General features: G+C 33.7%; 1 protein-coding gene across 1 annotated transcript in view; it reads left to right on the forward strand.

The window, feature by feature from the left end:
- The window catches only part of USP15 (ubiquitin specific peptidase 15), a 97640-nt gene that overhangs the window by 22217 nt on the left and 58983 nt on the right, over positions 1 to 16440 (forward strand). Inside the window, exons 4-5 of the mRNA XM_021711166.1 lie at positions 5699 to 5844; positions 10078 to 10139. Coding sequence (XP_021566841.1) covers positions 5699 to 5844; positions 10078 to 10139 — 208 coding nt within the window. The remainder of the gene's footprint in view (positions 1 to 5698; positions 5845 to 10077; positions 10140 to 16440) is intronic.

The raw sequence follows: 16440 nt of genomic DNA on the forward strand, positions 1-16440 counted from the left end.
GGTGAGACGGAAGGATTGCCGGAGCCCAGCAGGTCGAGGCTGCGGTGGCCAGGAGCGACCACTGCACTCCAGTCTGTGCGACAGAGTGAGACTCCAACTCAAAAAAAAAAAAAAAAAATTCTGCTTTCTCACTTAAAAAAAAAAGACTACATTTAATAAAAATTGCAGAACTTTTTAAGGTAAAACAACTCAATAATCATAAAAGGTAGTATATCAAATAAAACAAAACAAGATTCGCAGTCTTATTGATCTTGCTGGAAAGTGCAGAGAAACAGTGCAGAAGAGCACATTACAAGTAGAACGCAGCATGGAAGGTGGAGGAGTGAATTCGTAAATGATACCACTATATCAGGCCTCCTCGTTGGAAGCAGTCATTAAGTAGACTTGGATGAAAAATAATTGAAAATAGTTTTGAATGTTATAAGTACATTTGGCTCTCACCACTTAACCATTTCACAGCAGGAAAATACCTTTAACCCATATGATTCATGAAATAGTGGCATTCTTTAAGTACTTGTTGTAGTGCTTGATTAATCCTGTTTGTATCAGATTAAATACAGCATTATTCCTTCCTGTTTATTTAGCTAGAACCTGTCTAAGTTCAATATTTATTTTTGATCACCTCATATAGTCATCTTTCTACACTGAATCATAAAATATAAGGATTTTCATACGTAAATGTCATTTAATTATAATTATTAATATGGATAACTTGGTAAGCTTTTAAATTTTGGGAGTTGGGGATTATATCAGTAACATAAAACATTTCTACATACTAAAAACAAAGCTTTCAATATATGAGAATTCTGTTACGAATATGTACATAATAAGAATCTATAAATCTAACAAGGATAGTCTGTTAAAATTAATTCAGAAGCTAACCTGAAATTTATACTCAATTAGATTATAAATGAGAGACTGTCTTAAAATAGTTGATATAGAAAATGTTTTCTAGTTACTTTTTTTTGAGTTGGAGTCTCACTCTGTCATCCAGACTGGAGTGCAGTGGCCGCTCCCGGCCACCGCAACCTCGACTTGCTGGGCTCCAGCGATCCTTCCGCCTCAGCCTTCCAAGTAGCTGGAACTACAGGCATGCACTGCCACACCCAGCTAATTTTTTTGATTTATTGTAGAGATGAGGTCTCACCAAGTTGCCCAGGTGGGTCTCGAACCCGCAGGCTCAGGCAATCCACTCACCTCAGCCTCCCAAAGCGCGGTATTACAGGCTGAACCACCGAGCCCGGCTTTAGTTACTTTTAACGTTTGGTATTTTCTCCTGACCCCGTTTTAATAGGACAGTTATATGTAAATAAGAGACCATCAGAAATCTTATTTTAGAACATTATTTTATTGACTATTTTAAAACTCATGAAAATTAGTTACTGACTTGAATTTCTGAATTCAAGACAGTTCTCATGATGAGTACTATGTAAGAATTTGTCAAGGAAGGATATAATTTATACAAGATCTCTGCTTCCAAAAATGTATTATCTAACATAGATTTTAATCAACATAGTTTAACATACTAATACTTTAAAATGCTAGATAAATTGGAGATCTACCTTAAAATTATATATGAAATGAATTTTTGTATAGTTATTGTTTCTTACTGTATTAGATTATTGTTATTCAAACTTAATTGTTGATGCTTTGGTGGTTTATTAAGTGGTTTTGGGAATAAAGTGTATTGAATGAAAAATATCAGAATATAAAATAGCAATATATATGTGTAGGTCCTGAGTCTCAATTTTTAAATGTAGTTCTTAGTTTAAAAAAGTTTGAGGTCAATATTACAACATTTTTGAGCAAAACCTTTTATAAAAGTTATAATTAAGTCAGGAATTTTAGGGGCTTCATGGTTATAGTTATCATGCAAGTGAACAGCTATTGAAAACTTAACCATGTTTAGGCACTTTACAGAAATTTGCTTATTGGAACCTCAACAACACAATATCTTTATCTTATAGGTAATGAAGCCAAAGTTTAAACTCTACTTCAGTTTGCCCTGGTACCAAATGTTAGAGCCAGTACTAGAAATGTCATAACCGGGGCTCTTATACCAGAGCTTCACTTAATTGCACTTTACACAATCTGTGCATGCTAAAGGAATATTCATTTTGGAGGTATTACTAGGGCTGATTTTGTTTTTCTAAAGGAAGTGGATTTTGAGACAAAGAATTTGCATAACGAGATACTAAAGATGGATATATATTTTTTCCTTGTGGTATTTCAATCTCTATTGAAAATGATTAGAATAGCTATGCACATGAAATATAGCTATATAAGTTTTATAAACAGAATTAGGAAATATAAGTGCCTGCTTCTATTTTACAGAATTAACAAAATGTTCTGTTTTCAACTAATGCTCCCTACACTGATATAGAGTAAAAAATGGTAGTAGCCATAGGTAAGATCTAAATGATTTACCACCTCAGGACCAAAATATTTTGCCTTTGAATATTTTTCATCCTACACTGATGTATCTCGACATCAAATGTGTTATAGTAAGATGGGTAAAATATGGGTTATGTTTTTCTTTTTTTTTGAGTTGGAGTCTCATTCTGTCGCCCAGACTGGAGTGCAGTAGCCGCTCCCGGCCACCGCAGCCTCGACCTGCTGGGCTCTGGCGATCCTTCCACCTCAGCCTTCCAAGTAGCTGGAACTACAGGCACGCGCTACCACGCCCGGCTAATTTTTTTGATTTATTGTAGAGATGAGGTCTCGCCAAGCTGCCCAGGCAGGTCTCGAACCCTCGGGCTCCGGCAATTCACTCACCTCAGCCTCCCAAAGCGCATGATTACAGGCTGAGCCACCGAGCCCGGCGGTTATGTTTTTCTTTAGGAATGGCCAGTAAAACCAATTTTTGTTACTTCTTAAAAATGCTGTTTATAACATTTATTAATAAAATTGGTTGACATTCTTCTTAATTATTTCCACTAAAAATGTCTTTCACAATTTTATTTCTGTTACCTTTATTAATATTTTTCTACCTCTATGTGCTTTTAATTAACTGGCTAATGCAGTCAAATTGATATGTGGAAAAATAAACACATGCTCTTGATCCCTTGACATCCCTAACTCCAGTAGTACAGAACTGCACCCAACCTGAGACAGTTACACCTCAGCTGTCATTATCTATAACTGCACTTGCCAAATCTCAATTTCAGCATCCTGCTTTCTGGCCACCACTTGCTCTGTTGCTATTTTCTCTTGAACCCACTTCGTTAGACATTCAGACATTTCATTCCCTTGGCACTGCTTCTGTCATAGTCTCTCATGACTTTGTTGTCAAATCCAGCAATAATATAGAAGTCTTTCCTTTTTTTAACCTGCCAGCTTAGTTTACACAGTGAGTTACTTTTCCATTCATGAACACTTTCTTCTCACGTGGCTTCCAGGACAGTTTCTCACTGGCTCCATCTTGTTGGAGTCATTTGTAAGATCCTCTTCATATTCCTGGTCCCAAAACATCAGTGTCTCCATACTCAGTCCTTTTTTCCGTGGTGATTTTCTCTGGTCTCCTGGCTTTGGATATTTTCTGCATGTTAATATCTTTTAAATGTGCATGAGCTGCCCCAAACCCTCCTGTAATTCTAATTTTAACCATTCCAAATCTTCACTTGTATTTCTGAGAAGCATCTCAAGATGATCATCATGTATAAAACTAAGTTTTGTTCCCTCCCCCCAAAACCTACTGCCTTGTCCTTCTTCTTCATCTCAGTAATTACCCCTTGTGGTCTTCCAGTTGCTCAGGCCAGAAGCCCTGCCATCACTGTCCTTCCCTTATTTCTCCCCCAGCGTGTGCTTATGCAGCGTGTCTTCTGAGTAGTGCCTTCGAAATATATTCTTGGTCAGACCCCTTGTTTCTGCTCCCATCACTGCCACCTCGTTTTGGACTGCTGCAGGTGCCTAGTGTCCCACTCTGGACCCCCTGCAGACTGGTCTTCACTAGCAGCAAAAGTGAATATTTAAAATGTCAGTCAGGGCAACCCCTTCGGGTCCCCTCGCACTCTGGGGGCTTTTTTATCCTCTCAAATCCAGCTTTCTAAAAATAATAATAAAATAAAATGTTAGCCATGTGTTACTTCTCTTTCCACAACTCCTCAGTGGCTTCCCTTCTTACGCAGAATAAAATAAAAATACTTTCATATTTCACACAATTCTGTATAATCCTGCAGAAGTCATTGTATGGTCTCATTTGTGCCTGGCACATTCTTGGGACCTTTGCACAACTGTTTCTTCGTGTTGTGTTCTTCCCTCATATGTAGGTGGATTGCAAAACTTGATGAAGAGGAAATTCCCATATACTGTTTGTTTGTGTATAGTACAGTATGTATGTAAATATCTGTATTAATAGAAAAAATGTCTGGAAGGAGAAATACCAAAATGTTACCAATAGTTAGACATTTCCCTTATATCTGTCAGTATTTTTGCCAGGAGCAAAATTTATTCCTGCCATTAGTAAAAAGTTGTCCATTTCTACAGAATGACTAAAATAGCTTCCCTCCTTAGCTTGACTGCTGCCCCTCCCCTTGCCAATAGAAAGCAGTACTCACAGACCATTTATTTTGTGTAATTATTTTTGCTTTAAGTTTTAAGATATACTATACGATTTATCACTGATTTAATGCCCTCATCAAAATCTCACTGTATACAAGACTATTATAGAACATTGCTGTTAAGTAGAATATAAATTGTATTATTGGGTTAAATGTAGGATAGGTGTAGGTTTTATTGTTTCTTCAGAAAACATATATTATTGGGTATTTTATAAATAATGCCTTTTCCAAAACGAACTATCCTTAAATTTAAAAGTATTCTATATTTCTTCATAAGTCATTAAGTATTTTAATTAATTTTCTTGAGTCTGTTAGGCAAGCTATTAGAATTAGATAGCTATAATATTATCTACTACTTTACCAATATTTTAAAATTTTAAAGATTTATCTGACTATAGGACTGAAACTTATAAATATAGATACTCCTATGTCTTATACAGGTTAAGTTGGTGACGTTAAAAAAAAAAAAGCTCATACTCAGTAAGATATTTGATATAAAAATCAGGAAAACACATAGTTTTACCTTGAAAATATGGAATTTTGACCAATACAAACATCCATTCAAACAAGGGACTTTCCTTTTCTTTGTATCCATATAGTCTAGTTAGCAATTCAAACTGTAAATTATATTTGGTTTAATATAAACAATTCTTAAATTGATAATGCTCTAATTAAAAATATTTTCCATATATGGCATCCCTTAATCATACTTTTCTGATTTCTACAAATTCTCAGAAAATATCTGAAATATAATGTGTCAGAAGTCAATGTTTAGGTAGCATAAATTATATTTTAGTGTTATATGATTGAGCTCTTAACATTTTGAGGTTTTAAATTTTCTACAAATGTCTTTTGTTCCTAGAAAAAAAAATCTAGTCTTGAAAACATTCTGTTTTCTATATGTTTCTTTTTTTTTTTTTTAAAGCAGGATTTATTGAGAACACAGAAAAGCTCCCACAGTGAGAGGGGATCTGATGGGTTGCTCTTTTTTAAATATATGTCTTATATATTTGTTCATCTACTCTTGCTATTCTTTCAGTATTTTAAATTTAGAATTTTTATGCTAGTAAGCATTTCTCAGTATGTGGCATATTTTGAAATATTTGTTATGTTTACATATCTTTTTTTCTTGAATCTAGATACAATTGAAAAGGAAATAAGAAAAATCTTCAATATTCCAGATGAAAAGGAGACCAGATTGTGGAACAAATACATGAGTAATACATTTGAACCACTGAATAAACCAGACAGCACCATTCAGGATGCTGGTTTATACCAAGGACAGGTATTGTTCAGCGATATTGTTTATTTTAAACATGCTATTCATGAAGCTTCTTGGATACACAACTTTAATTAATATCTTGACAGTGACTCATGGGTTTTACTGCCTCTGTCTTCCTCTTTCTGAACTCTTTATCTCTGCTGTCTGTAACTGTAACTTCTCATTCCCTCCTTGAGCTTGAGAATAATCTCCTTATTAAAAAGAAATGATTTGCAATTTAAATAAACAGCTAATATTAAAAGATGGGTCAGCACGCTTTCTGTAAAGGACCAGAGAGTTAATGTTTTTGTCTCTGCAGGCCATAAAGTCTCTGTTGCAACTGTAACTGCCTCTGTCATAGCACAAAAGCAACCATAGACCATGCATAAACAGATGGCTGTGGGTATGTTTTAATAAAACTTTATAAAAGCGTGAAGCAGGCTAAATGGCATAGTTTTGCCCACCCTTGTTAGAAAATCTCAGGTCTTTCTTTATGGTACAATCAAAAGAAATCAGTGTATTGAGAAATGAAGAAGTTTCTGCCTGATTCTACCTTCTAAATATCTCTTGAATTAATTTCTTTTCCATTCTCATCTCTCAGAGTCTTTAAACATTTCCTTCTACCTCCTGTATCTTGTTGTCCAATCATTCTTTTTTTTCCATTTTTTTCATTATTGCCAGGTAGAAGTAAGACAAACTTATTGTGTCAGTATATTCATTCTAAAATGTAAACCTTACTATTTTCCTTTCATAAACCTTTCCTGGCTCCTTAATGATTGCAAAGTCCAAGCACCTTAACCCAGCATGCAAGTTGTGGTTGACCTCTTGACTGGTCTTCTAGCATCTTTAGATTATCCTTGTTTTGTGGCTTATACTTTAGCAATGCCAAACTGAACTGTACAGTTCCCTAAACACACTAAACTATTCCATACTCCTAACTTTCCAATATGTTATTCCATCTGTCTGATGCATGCTTCTTCCAGTTGGTGTATCCATCTAGCAAAAAGTCCTTTTTTTTTTTTTTTTTTTAAGATTAGAAAACATAATGTATGTAGAGCTAAATTGGGGGTGGGGGAGAAGAAGAGGAGATTCACCTCCCCAAGGTAGGGGAGAGGGCCAAAGCCAGGAAACATGTCCTGGCCGAAAAAACCTTTTAACCATCCAGATATTGAAATTAACCATTCCTTCATGTGGGGTGGCCATATCAGGTTCTTCATCCTTCTATTTCCAACTCACATAATCTCTTCAGCTTTCTGTATTTTTCTCAGTATTCATTGAGGTATAGGATGTTTCTACTTTGGAGAAAAAATTGCCCCTTTAAACTATTATGATTTATGCATGTGTTTTGTATCATGTATTATATACTGTATAATATATGTATATAATTTGTATACTAAGCTCCACAGTTAGAGTATGGGGTTCTTGTTTTAGTTAGTCTTTGTGTCCTATTATTTTTAAGGATCTTAACACAGTGCCTGGTGTCTAATATATGGAAGGTTTTGTTTTGTTCGATTTTACTTTTAAATTACAATTGACGTAAATATGATACTGGGTTGTGAAAAAATTCAGAGAAACTGAGGGGAATTAATTTTTAGTAATGCCTACAATATGTCAGGTATTGTGCTAAGCTATAAAACTAACAGTGATTTTCAAATTTATTTTAACCACTATGTTCATAAGTGAAATCTTAAAAATTCAATACATAATGCAATTAAAAGGAAATTTACCTGATGGAAGCTGAAGTGAGGAGCTTGGAACTCCTCTTTCTGTCTTCTATTAGACATGCCCCTTACTCCTTGGTTACTATTTGTTAGGCCTTGAGGTCGCTCAATTTGAAATACATAAAATTATTTCTTTAAATCTTTTCAGTGATCCTATGGAATGGATGTTATTCTTCCATCGCATACATTAAAAAACTGAGGCTTGTTAAATAATTTGATGTTCTTGAGAGGTATGCATTTATCAGGTTGCAGATAAGAGAATAAATTGGCTTACTAAAGTTAAATATCCTTAATGACATTTGATCTTTTGGAATAGGAATGTTTCAAAGAGTATACATTAAATTTTTTAAGATTTTAGACTTGGTGCAGTGACTCATACCTGTAATCCCAGCACTTTGGGAGGCTGATGTGGGAGGATCTCTTGAGTCCAGGAGTTCAAGACCAGCCTGGGCCACATAGTGAGACTTCGTCTCTACAAAAAAATGAAAAAATTAGATGAACATGGTTATGCACACCCATAGTCCCAGTTACTCAGAAGGGTGAGGTGGGGGATCTCTTGAGCCCAAGAGTTCAAGGCTGCGATGAACCGTGATCATGCCACTACACTACAGACTGGGTGACAGACTGAGATCCCAACTAAAAAACAAAAACAAATTCAAATTTTAAAACAGTTCTTTTCCTGATGGTGAATGAACTAAAGCTAATTCTGGGCTTTTTAAAAAATTAAAATGTTCAGTGTCCTCATTAGAAAATGAAACAAAGATATTCTATTGAAGAGTTTGCCTCCCAAAATGAGTGGTCTTTTCCTGTCTTCCTTTTGTGTATGTGTTTACATTTTGAAATCTTTCTATTAATAAAAATATTTTCATCCTGAGTTGAAGTTTTAATTATAAGAAAAATTTTATTCAGAAAATGATGTATTTGAATAAAGGAGTGAATTTTAACATTTCTGATGACCTTCAGCATTAATATCTGTAGCTGTAAAAATATGGAATTGTAAGTATAAATACTGTTAGGAATTAAGGTGTTATGTTACACAACAATATTAAATGTATATAACTGAAGATTTTTGTAGCTTAAATCTCTTGTTTTATAAATGATGTAAGTCCGCCAAATGATTTTAAAGTTTATGTATTTTTATATATAATTTACATGTGTCATTATAAAGTTCAGTAAGGAAAAAATTTCTTTCAAAGTTAAAAATCACTCACTAAATTCTACTTTGTAAGTATTTTTTTAAAATATAAAACTATCAGAATAATCATTAGAAAATTGAAACATGGTTAGTTTTCTCTAATGGGTAGGGAGAAAAATGTGATCAGCTGTATGGCACACATACACCATACGAGTTTTTAATGTGTGGAATGTTTGATATTTTAAAGATAATTTAAATAATTTAATTAGCATGCTCTTTCATCAACAAAGCTCCCTGACTTTTGAAAATCAATATTTATTATTTGTTATATATATTCTGAAACAAACTTACATTTTACATGACATGTTTGGGATCCAAATGCCAACTTATAAATAGCCTGGAAACATAGCATTGTAAAATGTATTGCCAAGAGTGTGTAGAATAGGTTACAAAATTGCTACTTTAAGAAAAAGTGTTAATGAAACAATATATCAAATGTATTCAAATTTGTAGTGCCTTGGATTTACTTGACGTCTGTTGTTTATACATAGTTTTCCTGTGGAAATTTAGATATTAATTCTTATTGATATTGTCACATATTTATTTTGCTAATTTAAATTTTGCTAGGTTTTTCTTCTTTGCACGGACTCATCCATGGCAAAAAACTAAAAGAAAGACTTCTTTTTTAGACTAGAAGATGCAAGGAAAGATTTTAGGATGTTTTAGGATAAAGTATAGCTCTGCCTAAGCCTGTACTTTTTATTTATTAGAAGTTTTTTAAAAACATATTTCAGTCATGCTTCAACAGAGAACTTAAGTCTGATTCTCATTAATGTGACTCTATCATTTACGTATAAAGATGTTCTATAATTTACATAGTAATAATATATATAAACACCATCAGAGTTCCAAATAAAGTGTGTATAATCTATAATTTGGAATTATTTGTGTTACCATTCCTCATTAGCTGCATAATAATTGTTAGCTAAAATCTGTGTTGGTATGTTTAACGACAGCTATGACTCCTGTATTGAGCACCTGTTATTTGCACAGTTCTGTATTACAGGCTACAGATGTAAACAGAAAACATACATACTCCCTAAATCAAGGAATTTATAGTCTGTTTACTTGTTTTAAACTTTCTCATAAGTCACGCAACTGATGATTTTCTTTATAGTTCACTTCTTTTAATCTCAGTATCCTTGCTGACTTCTTATATTTGAGTCTTTTTGTCTCCTTTGCCCTGCTTTGGAATCAAAATGCAAATATGCACATTGTCTACTGCGTTCTTTAACTAATCCCAGAGTTACTTTTGTTTCTTAGTGTCTTTAGCTAATCATCTAAAGCTATTTTAACTTCAGAGTTATGGAAAAACACCCTTTTGTTGTGTCATATTTGCAGGTGTTAGTGATAGAACAGAAAAATGAAGATGGAACATGGCCCAGGGGTCCTTCTGCTCCCAAGTAAGTGTGCCCACTTCTTATGGCTTACTGCATGATTGTGAAGCCTTTGATTTCAGATGGTGAAATCCAGAATGATAGATGAGCCTAATTGTATACTGTAAAAATTCATGCCTTCTTTATATTGTAATACTTTATTATTAGTGTAGAAGTTATCTAAATTTGCACTTAAATTAATGTTATTATTTTAAAAGCCGCCAACTCAAATATCTTTAAATAAGGCACAGTATACATGTTATAAATTTTAAAATTACATTGTCTAATACAGTCAAATCACTACATATTTGTTTAATTTTTTTGAAGCTTTTTTGTGATTTTGAAAGTACCTATTAAAATGCTTCTTTATGAAGAGGAATCTGCTGGGAAAGTAATATTCTTATTTATTTTAATAAATGTTTTAGAATGAAAAAGAACAAATAGAAATAGGAGTATATTAAGTGCTTTTGAGAGCACAAGTGGGAGGAATTAGGAATATTTTTTAACTATATTGGGTACCAGATTTACACTTCATGATCAAAACACTTAAGGCCAGTTGTGTTTCAATATTCAGACTTTTCTAATCTTTAAGAAGTTATTAAATATGGTACATATCCCACCTATTGTAATATTTCTATAGAATCCATTAATATTCCTTCAGCAAATATTCTTATTAAGTGAAATAAATAAGGACTATAAATAGCTTTATATCAGTTCAGGTTAGGTTGCCACCATTGAATTCTGAAAAAATTTTTAAGTTTTCAGAGTTTTGGAATGTCAGATTTTCTAGTAAGGGAATGTAAACTTGTATTTTGAAATTCTTAAAATAATAACTTTTTAAATGAATAATAATTTAATAAATGTTAACATAGCAAATACAAAAATACTAGTTACTTTATTTTTTTCAAATTAAAATGCACTTTTAATAAGTGGTTCTCTGTCCTTTTTATCATGTGTAAAGTTTTTTCATCTAAAATTATTGTGAGAATGCACCTAAATACATTAATTACATGGAGGTAATTTTTATTCTTACCCTACTTTGATGTAATTCAAGAGTTGAACTTGGTATAGCAGTACAACTTTAGTAAACAGATATTAAAAGCATGTGAATGGAATCATGTAGATTTCATAGCTGAGGAATATTTAGAAGTTAGGAATATTTCTTTGCAAATATTCACTTTTAGTCTTTAGTGCAGGATCACAGGTGTTTTTTTCTAACATGTTTAGATTGTTATGTACTTGCTATGTCTTCAAGTAAGTTTTGAAATCACAAAATTGTGGATTAATATAAAAATACCATTAGATCTAAAGATTGAGAAATATTTTCTTTTTAAAATGAGTTTTCATCTAAAAATTATGGCTGATTATGTATTTTTTTTCTTAAGAGAAGGGACCCAGAAAGAACCAGAATAATTTTTTAGAGGATAGGCACCTTGTAGTACAGGCTTCCTCTGTTAATGTTCTAAGAACCTATCAGCATCAGTGTACCAGGTAGTGTTATTGTGAGAGACTGTGTTTGGCCTCAGTGGATTTTTTTTTGGTAAATTTGTTACAGTGTGTTTGCCCATTTCATGATGGATGATTTACACTGCGCACTGAGTGTTCAGTTTTTGACCAAAAACAACATGACTTCCCCCCAATCCCCCAACCTTTCTATTCACCCGATCTCACCCTGAGCGGGTTTTTTGTTTTCCCGGAAGAGGTGAAACAAAAAATGGCAGAAGCACTAAAAGGCATCAAAATTGGTGAGTTCAAAAACTGTTTTGAGTAGTGAAAAAGTATCTTGATAGGTATATTGCAGCAAACGGAGAGTATTTTGAAGGTGTCTGAAGTTTAAATATGTAAGAACAATACATAATTTTTAATAAACAGATTCCAGGGTTTTTTTGAGTTCCCCCTTGTATTCCCTATCTGCTAGTACAATATCATTTTTATTTACTTAAACAACTATGTTGCTTGCTTGATATCAGAGAAAACACAATTTCTTATATAACAACACATGCAGTGAATATTGACAGATAAAGGTGTTATTCTAGAGGTGTACAGAACTATAGCTAGGCATCCTAGTTTTCACTACATCTACTAGTTTCATAGCGACGCCAAATGTATAAGTGTAGAAAAGCTAAGCATCCCTGTTCACTATAAAATGTCAGGAATACTATACAGCAGTGTTTCATGAATTGACAAATTATAATTTATCAGAATACAGAAAAATGTTTTTGATATTTACACTCAGATATGAATAGATTCTCAGAAAACTAAGAATAAAAGAAAATTCTCCTAACTTGATAAAGTCTGTATATCCAAAGTCTGTAACAAAATTTATTTTTCATTGAGAAACTTTGAGCACAATTCAAATAAGACTAGAAGACAAGAAAGAAAATATAAAACTCATTTTCATAAATTCCAAAACAGATGACTAGAACTGAGACAATTCAGCAAGACTGTCTAATATAAGATTAATTTATAAACATTTTTTTAGAAAGGACCAGGTAAATATTTTCAGTTTTGTGGGCCATATGGTTTCTGTCACAACTGTAACTCTGCTGATGAGCATGAATGTATCCTTGGAGATTATGTCAACAAACGGGCATGGTGGTGTTCCAATAAAACTTTATTCATAAGCAGGTGGCAAGCTTGGATTTGGCCTGTGAACCATAGATTTTCGACTCCTGCTGTATACCTTGAAAAACTCACTTAGAAAATAGTGTAACAAAATTAACCTAAGATTGCGTAAAACCTTCATGGGAAAAAATTCTAACTTTATTAGAAGACAAAAGATTGTCATCTACTTTATGGCGTAACCTAATAATACTTGTTTTCTCAAAATCTATCACTTTGGTGCCTCCTATTCAAAATTCTATTCTGAATTTTTAAAAATTAGCATACACCAATATAGGTCCAGGATTAGCAAAGTCAATTTTGACAAATAAAAGGAAAGAAAGAGCAGTAGACCTTCCAGATATTGAGAATTACGATAAAGCTATACTAATCAAAACAGTATGGTGCTAGCCAAAGAAAGGCAAATAGACTGGAATAAATTAGTAAGCTCAGAAAGACTTGTGTGTTTGAGAACTTGAGCTATGATGTGACACATCTAGGCAGTGAGTTTGCATACATCAGGTAGTTACTTAGGTTTCATTGGGAGAACTTGTACTTGGAGAAAAAGAAAACTAGAATTCTGCCTTACACTTGATATGCAAAGGCTACTTCAGAAGGAGTAAAGAGCCAAATAAAAAATGTAAAGCTTTAATTCAGCTGAAGGACAAGGAATTTGAGAAGGAATGTGAAATACTCAAAAATGTTAAAGGTAAAATATAATTTTTTTGTTTAAAATGTGTCTCCTGTAATTACCAATACATATACTTGTGTGTGTGTATATATATATGTGTGCATGTATATGCTTTTAATCAACATCTAAAACAACTCAAAGTCTGTATTAGAAATCTAAGAACTTACCTAAAATTCACTCAAAACTTTCTTAACTGGATTTTTCTAAATATAATGTAATTCAAAATTTTCATCTTTAGACTGATGTTACATAATTTTTTTTTTTTTAAATTTTAGATTCAGAGGGTACAGGTGCATGTTTATTACATGAACCTTTTGTGTACTGGTGGGGATTGGGTTTCAGGTGTCCCCATTGCTCAAATAGTGACCATTGTATCTAACAGGTAGCTTCTAAACCCTCTATCCCCGCTTTTAGTGCCTGTTACTTCTGTCTTTATGTCCACTTAGCTCCCACATGTGAGTGAAAACATGTGGTGGTTGGTTTTTTGTTTTTTAGTTCCATCCATGCTGCTGCCAAGGACGTGATTTCATTCTTTTTTACAATAAACTACTGACTAGGTTTTTAGAACTTGCATTTCAAATCTACTTGGCAAGTATTCAGCTTCTTGTAAGAAATCAAAACATGATCTTTTAAAATGATACCTTAGAAAGTTCTCATACCCCTAAGTTTTTTTAAAATTCTGTTAGATTTCAGCATGTATTTTCCAAGGATGTTAGCTTTGAGTGGAGATGGGTGGCTAGTTCAATCTTACACATCTATAAAACAGTTTTGAAGTAAAATGATCGTAGAAGCCTGGGAGAGGATTCTGCTGACAGGAGAAACCTACATCAGTGGGTTAACCCTTACTTCACGAGAAGAGTGAATGTTGGCATCTTTATTCCTTAGCCATAGTTTCTGAAGTAACAGCTGTATTCAGTTTTTATTAAATTGTACTTTTATTAAATTGTTAACTTCTTTCTGTATGGTTTCATTTAGGTAAAATTATTTTAAAGAATGCCTAATAAATCATTAACCCATGCAAAAAAGGATCTAAATTTAGCTGTTTTTCTGAAACAAGTAAAAATCCTCTTGTGAGGACAGCATTAAAATTTATTTTCATTAATTACTCAAAAAACATTGACAAAAGATGTGATCAGATTTTGGTTTAAAAAAGGTGAAGGATCATTAATGATTTTGAAGGAGCAATTTTCATGGACTAGAAAACATCCAGAGAAGAATTTGCCATCAACCAAGATGGGACATGAAGTGACTGAAAAAAAAACAAATGGAAAATTATGCTAATCATTCTTACTCATATATTGTCTCTCTGCCATTTGTGGTGTTCTGATTAACAGAATTCCAAATTGATAACTGAAACACTAAGTATAAACTTTATCTAGTACTGTAATAGTGTCTTTACAGCACTATCCCCAGAGAGAGGAAGCACTTTATAAATAAAATGATTGCATACTACTTTTTGGTGGGGACAGATAATAAGCATGTAGGTGACTCTGCAATATTCTGTTTATGTTTGTTTGTTTGTTTGTTTAAACTGTATTGGTAATGTGTACTTAACACTTCTGAAGATTTTTTTAGAGAGTAATTAACCCAAGTTGGTATATCAAACTACAAAGCTAAGTGGATTCAGAAATAGCGCATAGACCCATTTGGTTAAAAATTAATAAAATACATGCTAAACTCTTATCCCATAAGTTGTTGATATCATTTTAACAAATTATACTGAGACTTTCTAAGTATTTATAGGCATGATGGTCTCTGCTTATTGGAAACATAAGTTGATTTTGTTATTAAGTTTTGGATCTGTATTACAAGTAGTATGGGTTGTCATAGGTCACTGAAAATAAACCCTTAAAATTTCTATGAAAGTTTACAGATCTGTTTCCAAGTTTAACTTTATTTGAATCCTGGAACTGGAGGATTGCTTTCAGCCTAGGAGTTAGGGGGCTGACTCTAAGCCAGTCTTGTATTCCTTGTCATTCATTCCGTTTCTAGTTTTAAAATAATACCAGTCTTCCATTTGAAATGCAATATAAGAGCCATACGTCTAGAGTAATGTTCCAAAATCTGCAATGTGTTTTTTTAATGTGTTTAAATTTCCTTTCATACTTTATCTGACTTTACCTTGTTCTTCTTATTGTTCTCATTAAGAAACAGATATGGAATGGCTTTTTTTGAGACTCTATAAAGTTTGAGGTACAGTAATGGAACAGCCAAACAGAAGTGCCTAGGATGCATTAAAGCTAGGAAACCAGAACCTGGAGATTAGTGGCAACTGCAGGTAGGAAGTCATATTCCTAGGAGTGGGAAGTAAAGGCATATATGAATTATCTCATCAAAAGTGTAGCGAATGATACACTAACACCTTAAAGGGTGTCTCAAATAATGGTACGGGACACAAAGATCAAATAGAATAGACTTGAAGGTTCAGAAAAACCTGGATCCTGCTTTGTCACAGAGGTTGAGGGAAAGGAGCTTCTAGAAAAAGGGGATGGTCAGCAATGCTGAATGTTGCAGGGATAGGAGGGTTGTGTCCTCTGTGTACTTGACAAGTTGGAGACCATTGTTTAAACTACTGGGAGCGTTCAGATCTCAGATGGGAATGAGAAATTGATAACAAGGAAAGAGGTTGAATAACCGTCATCAGCAAAGGAGCAAGTGGAGCCCTCACCAGAAAGTGAACTGGAAGAGGAATGATGGGTACAGGGTACTTGGTTGCAGAGGCAAGATTCTTATAGAGGGAAAGAAACTACTTTATAAGTCTGTTTGATGTTTAAGTATGTGGCTCCACCTATAATCCCAGCACTTTCAGAGACCAAAGTGGGAGGATTGCTTGAGCCTAGGAGTTCAAGATCAGCCTAAGCAACATAGCGAGACCTTTTCTCTACAAAAAATTAGCCCAGCCGGGCTCGGTGGCTCAGCCTGTAATCCCGCGCCTTTGGGAGGCTGAGGTGAGTGGATTGCCTGAGCCCACGGGTTCGAGACCCACCTGGGCAGCGAGACCTCACCTCTACAATAAATCAAAAAATCAGCTGGGCG

Source organism: Carlito syrichta, unplaced genomic scaffold, assembly GCF_000164805.1.
Source record: "Carlito syrichta isolate Samal-C Ts95f unplaced genomic scaffold, Tarsius_syrichta-2.0.1 Scaffold301892, whole genome shotgun sequence".
NCBI classification, from domain to species: Eukaryota; Metazoa; Chordata; class Mammalia; order Primates; family Tarsiidae; genus Carlito; species Carlito syrichta.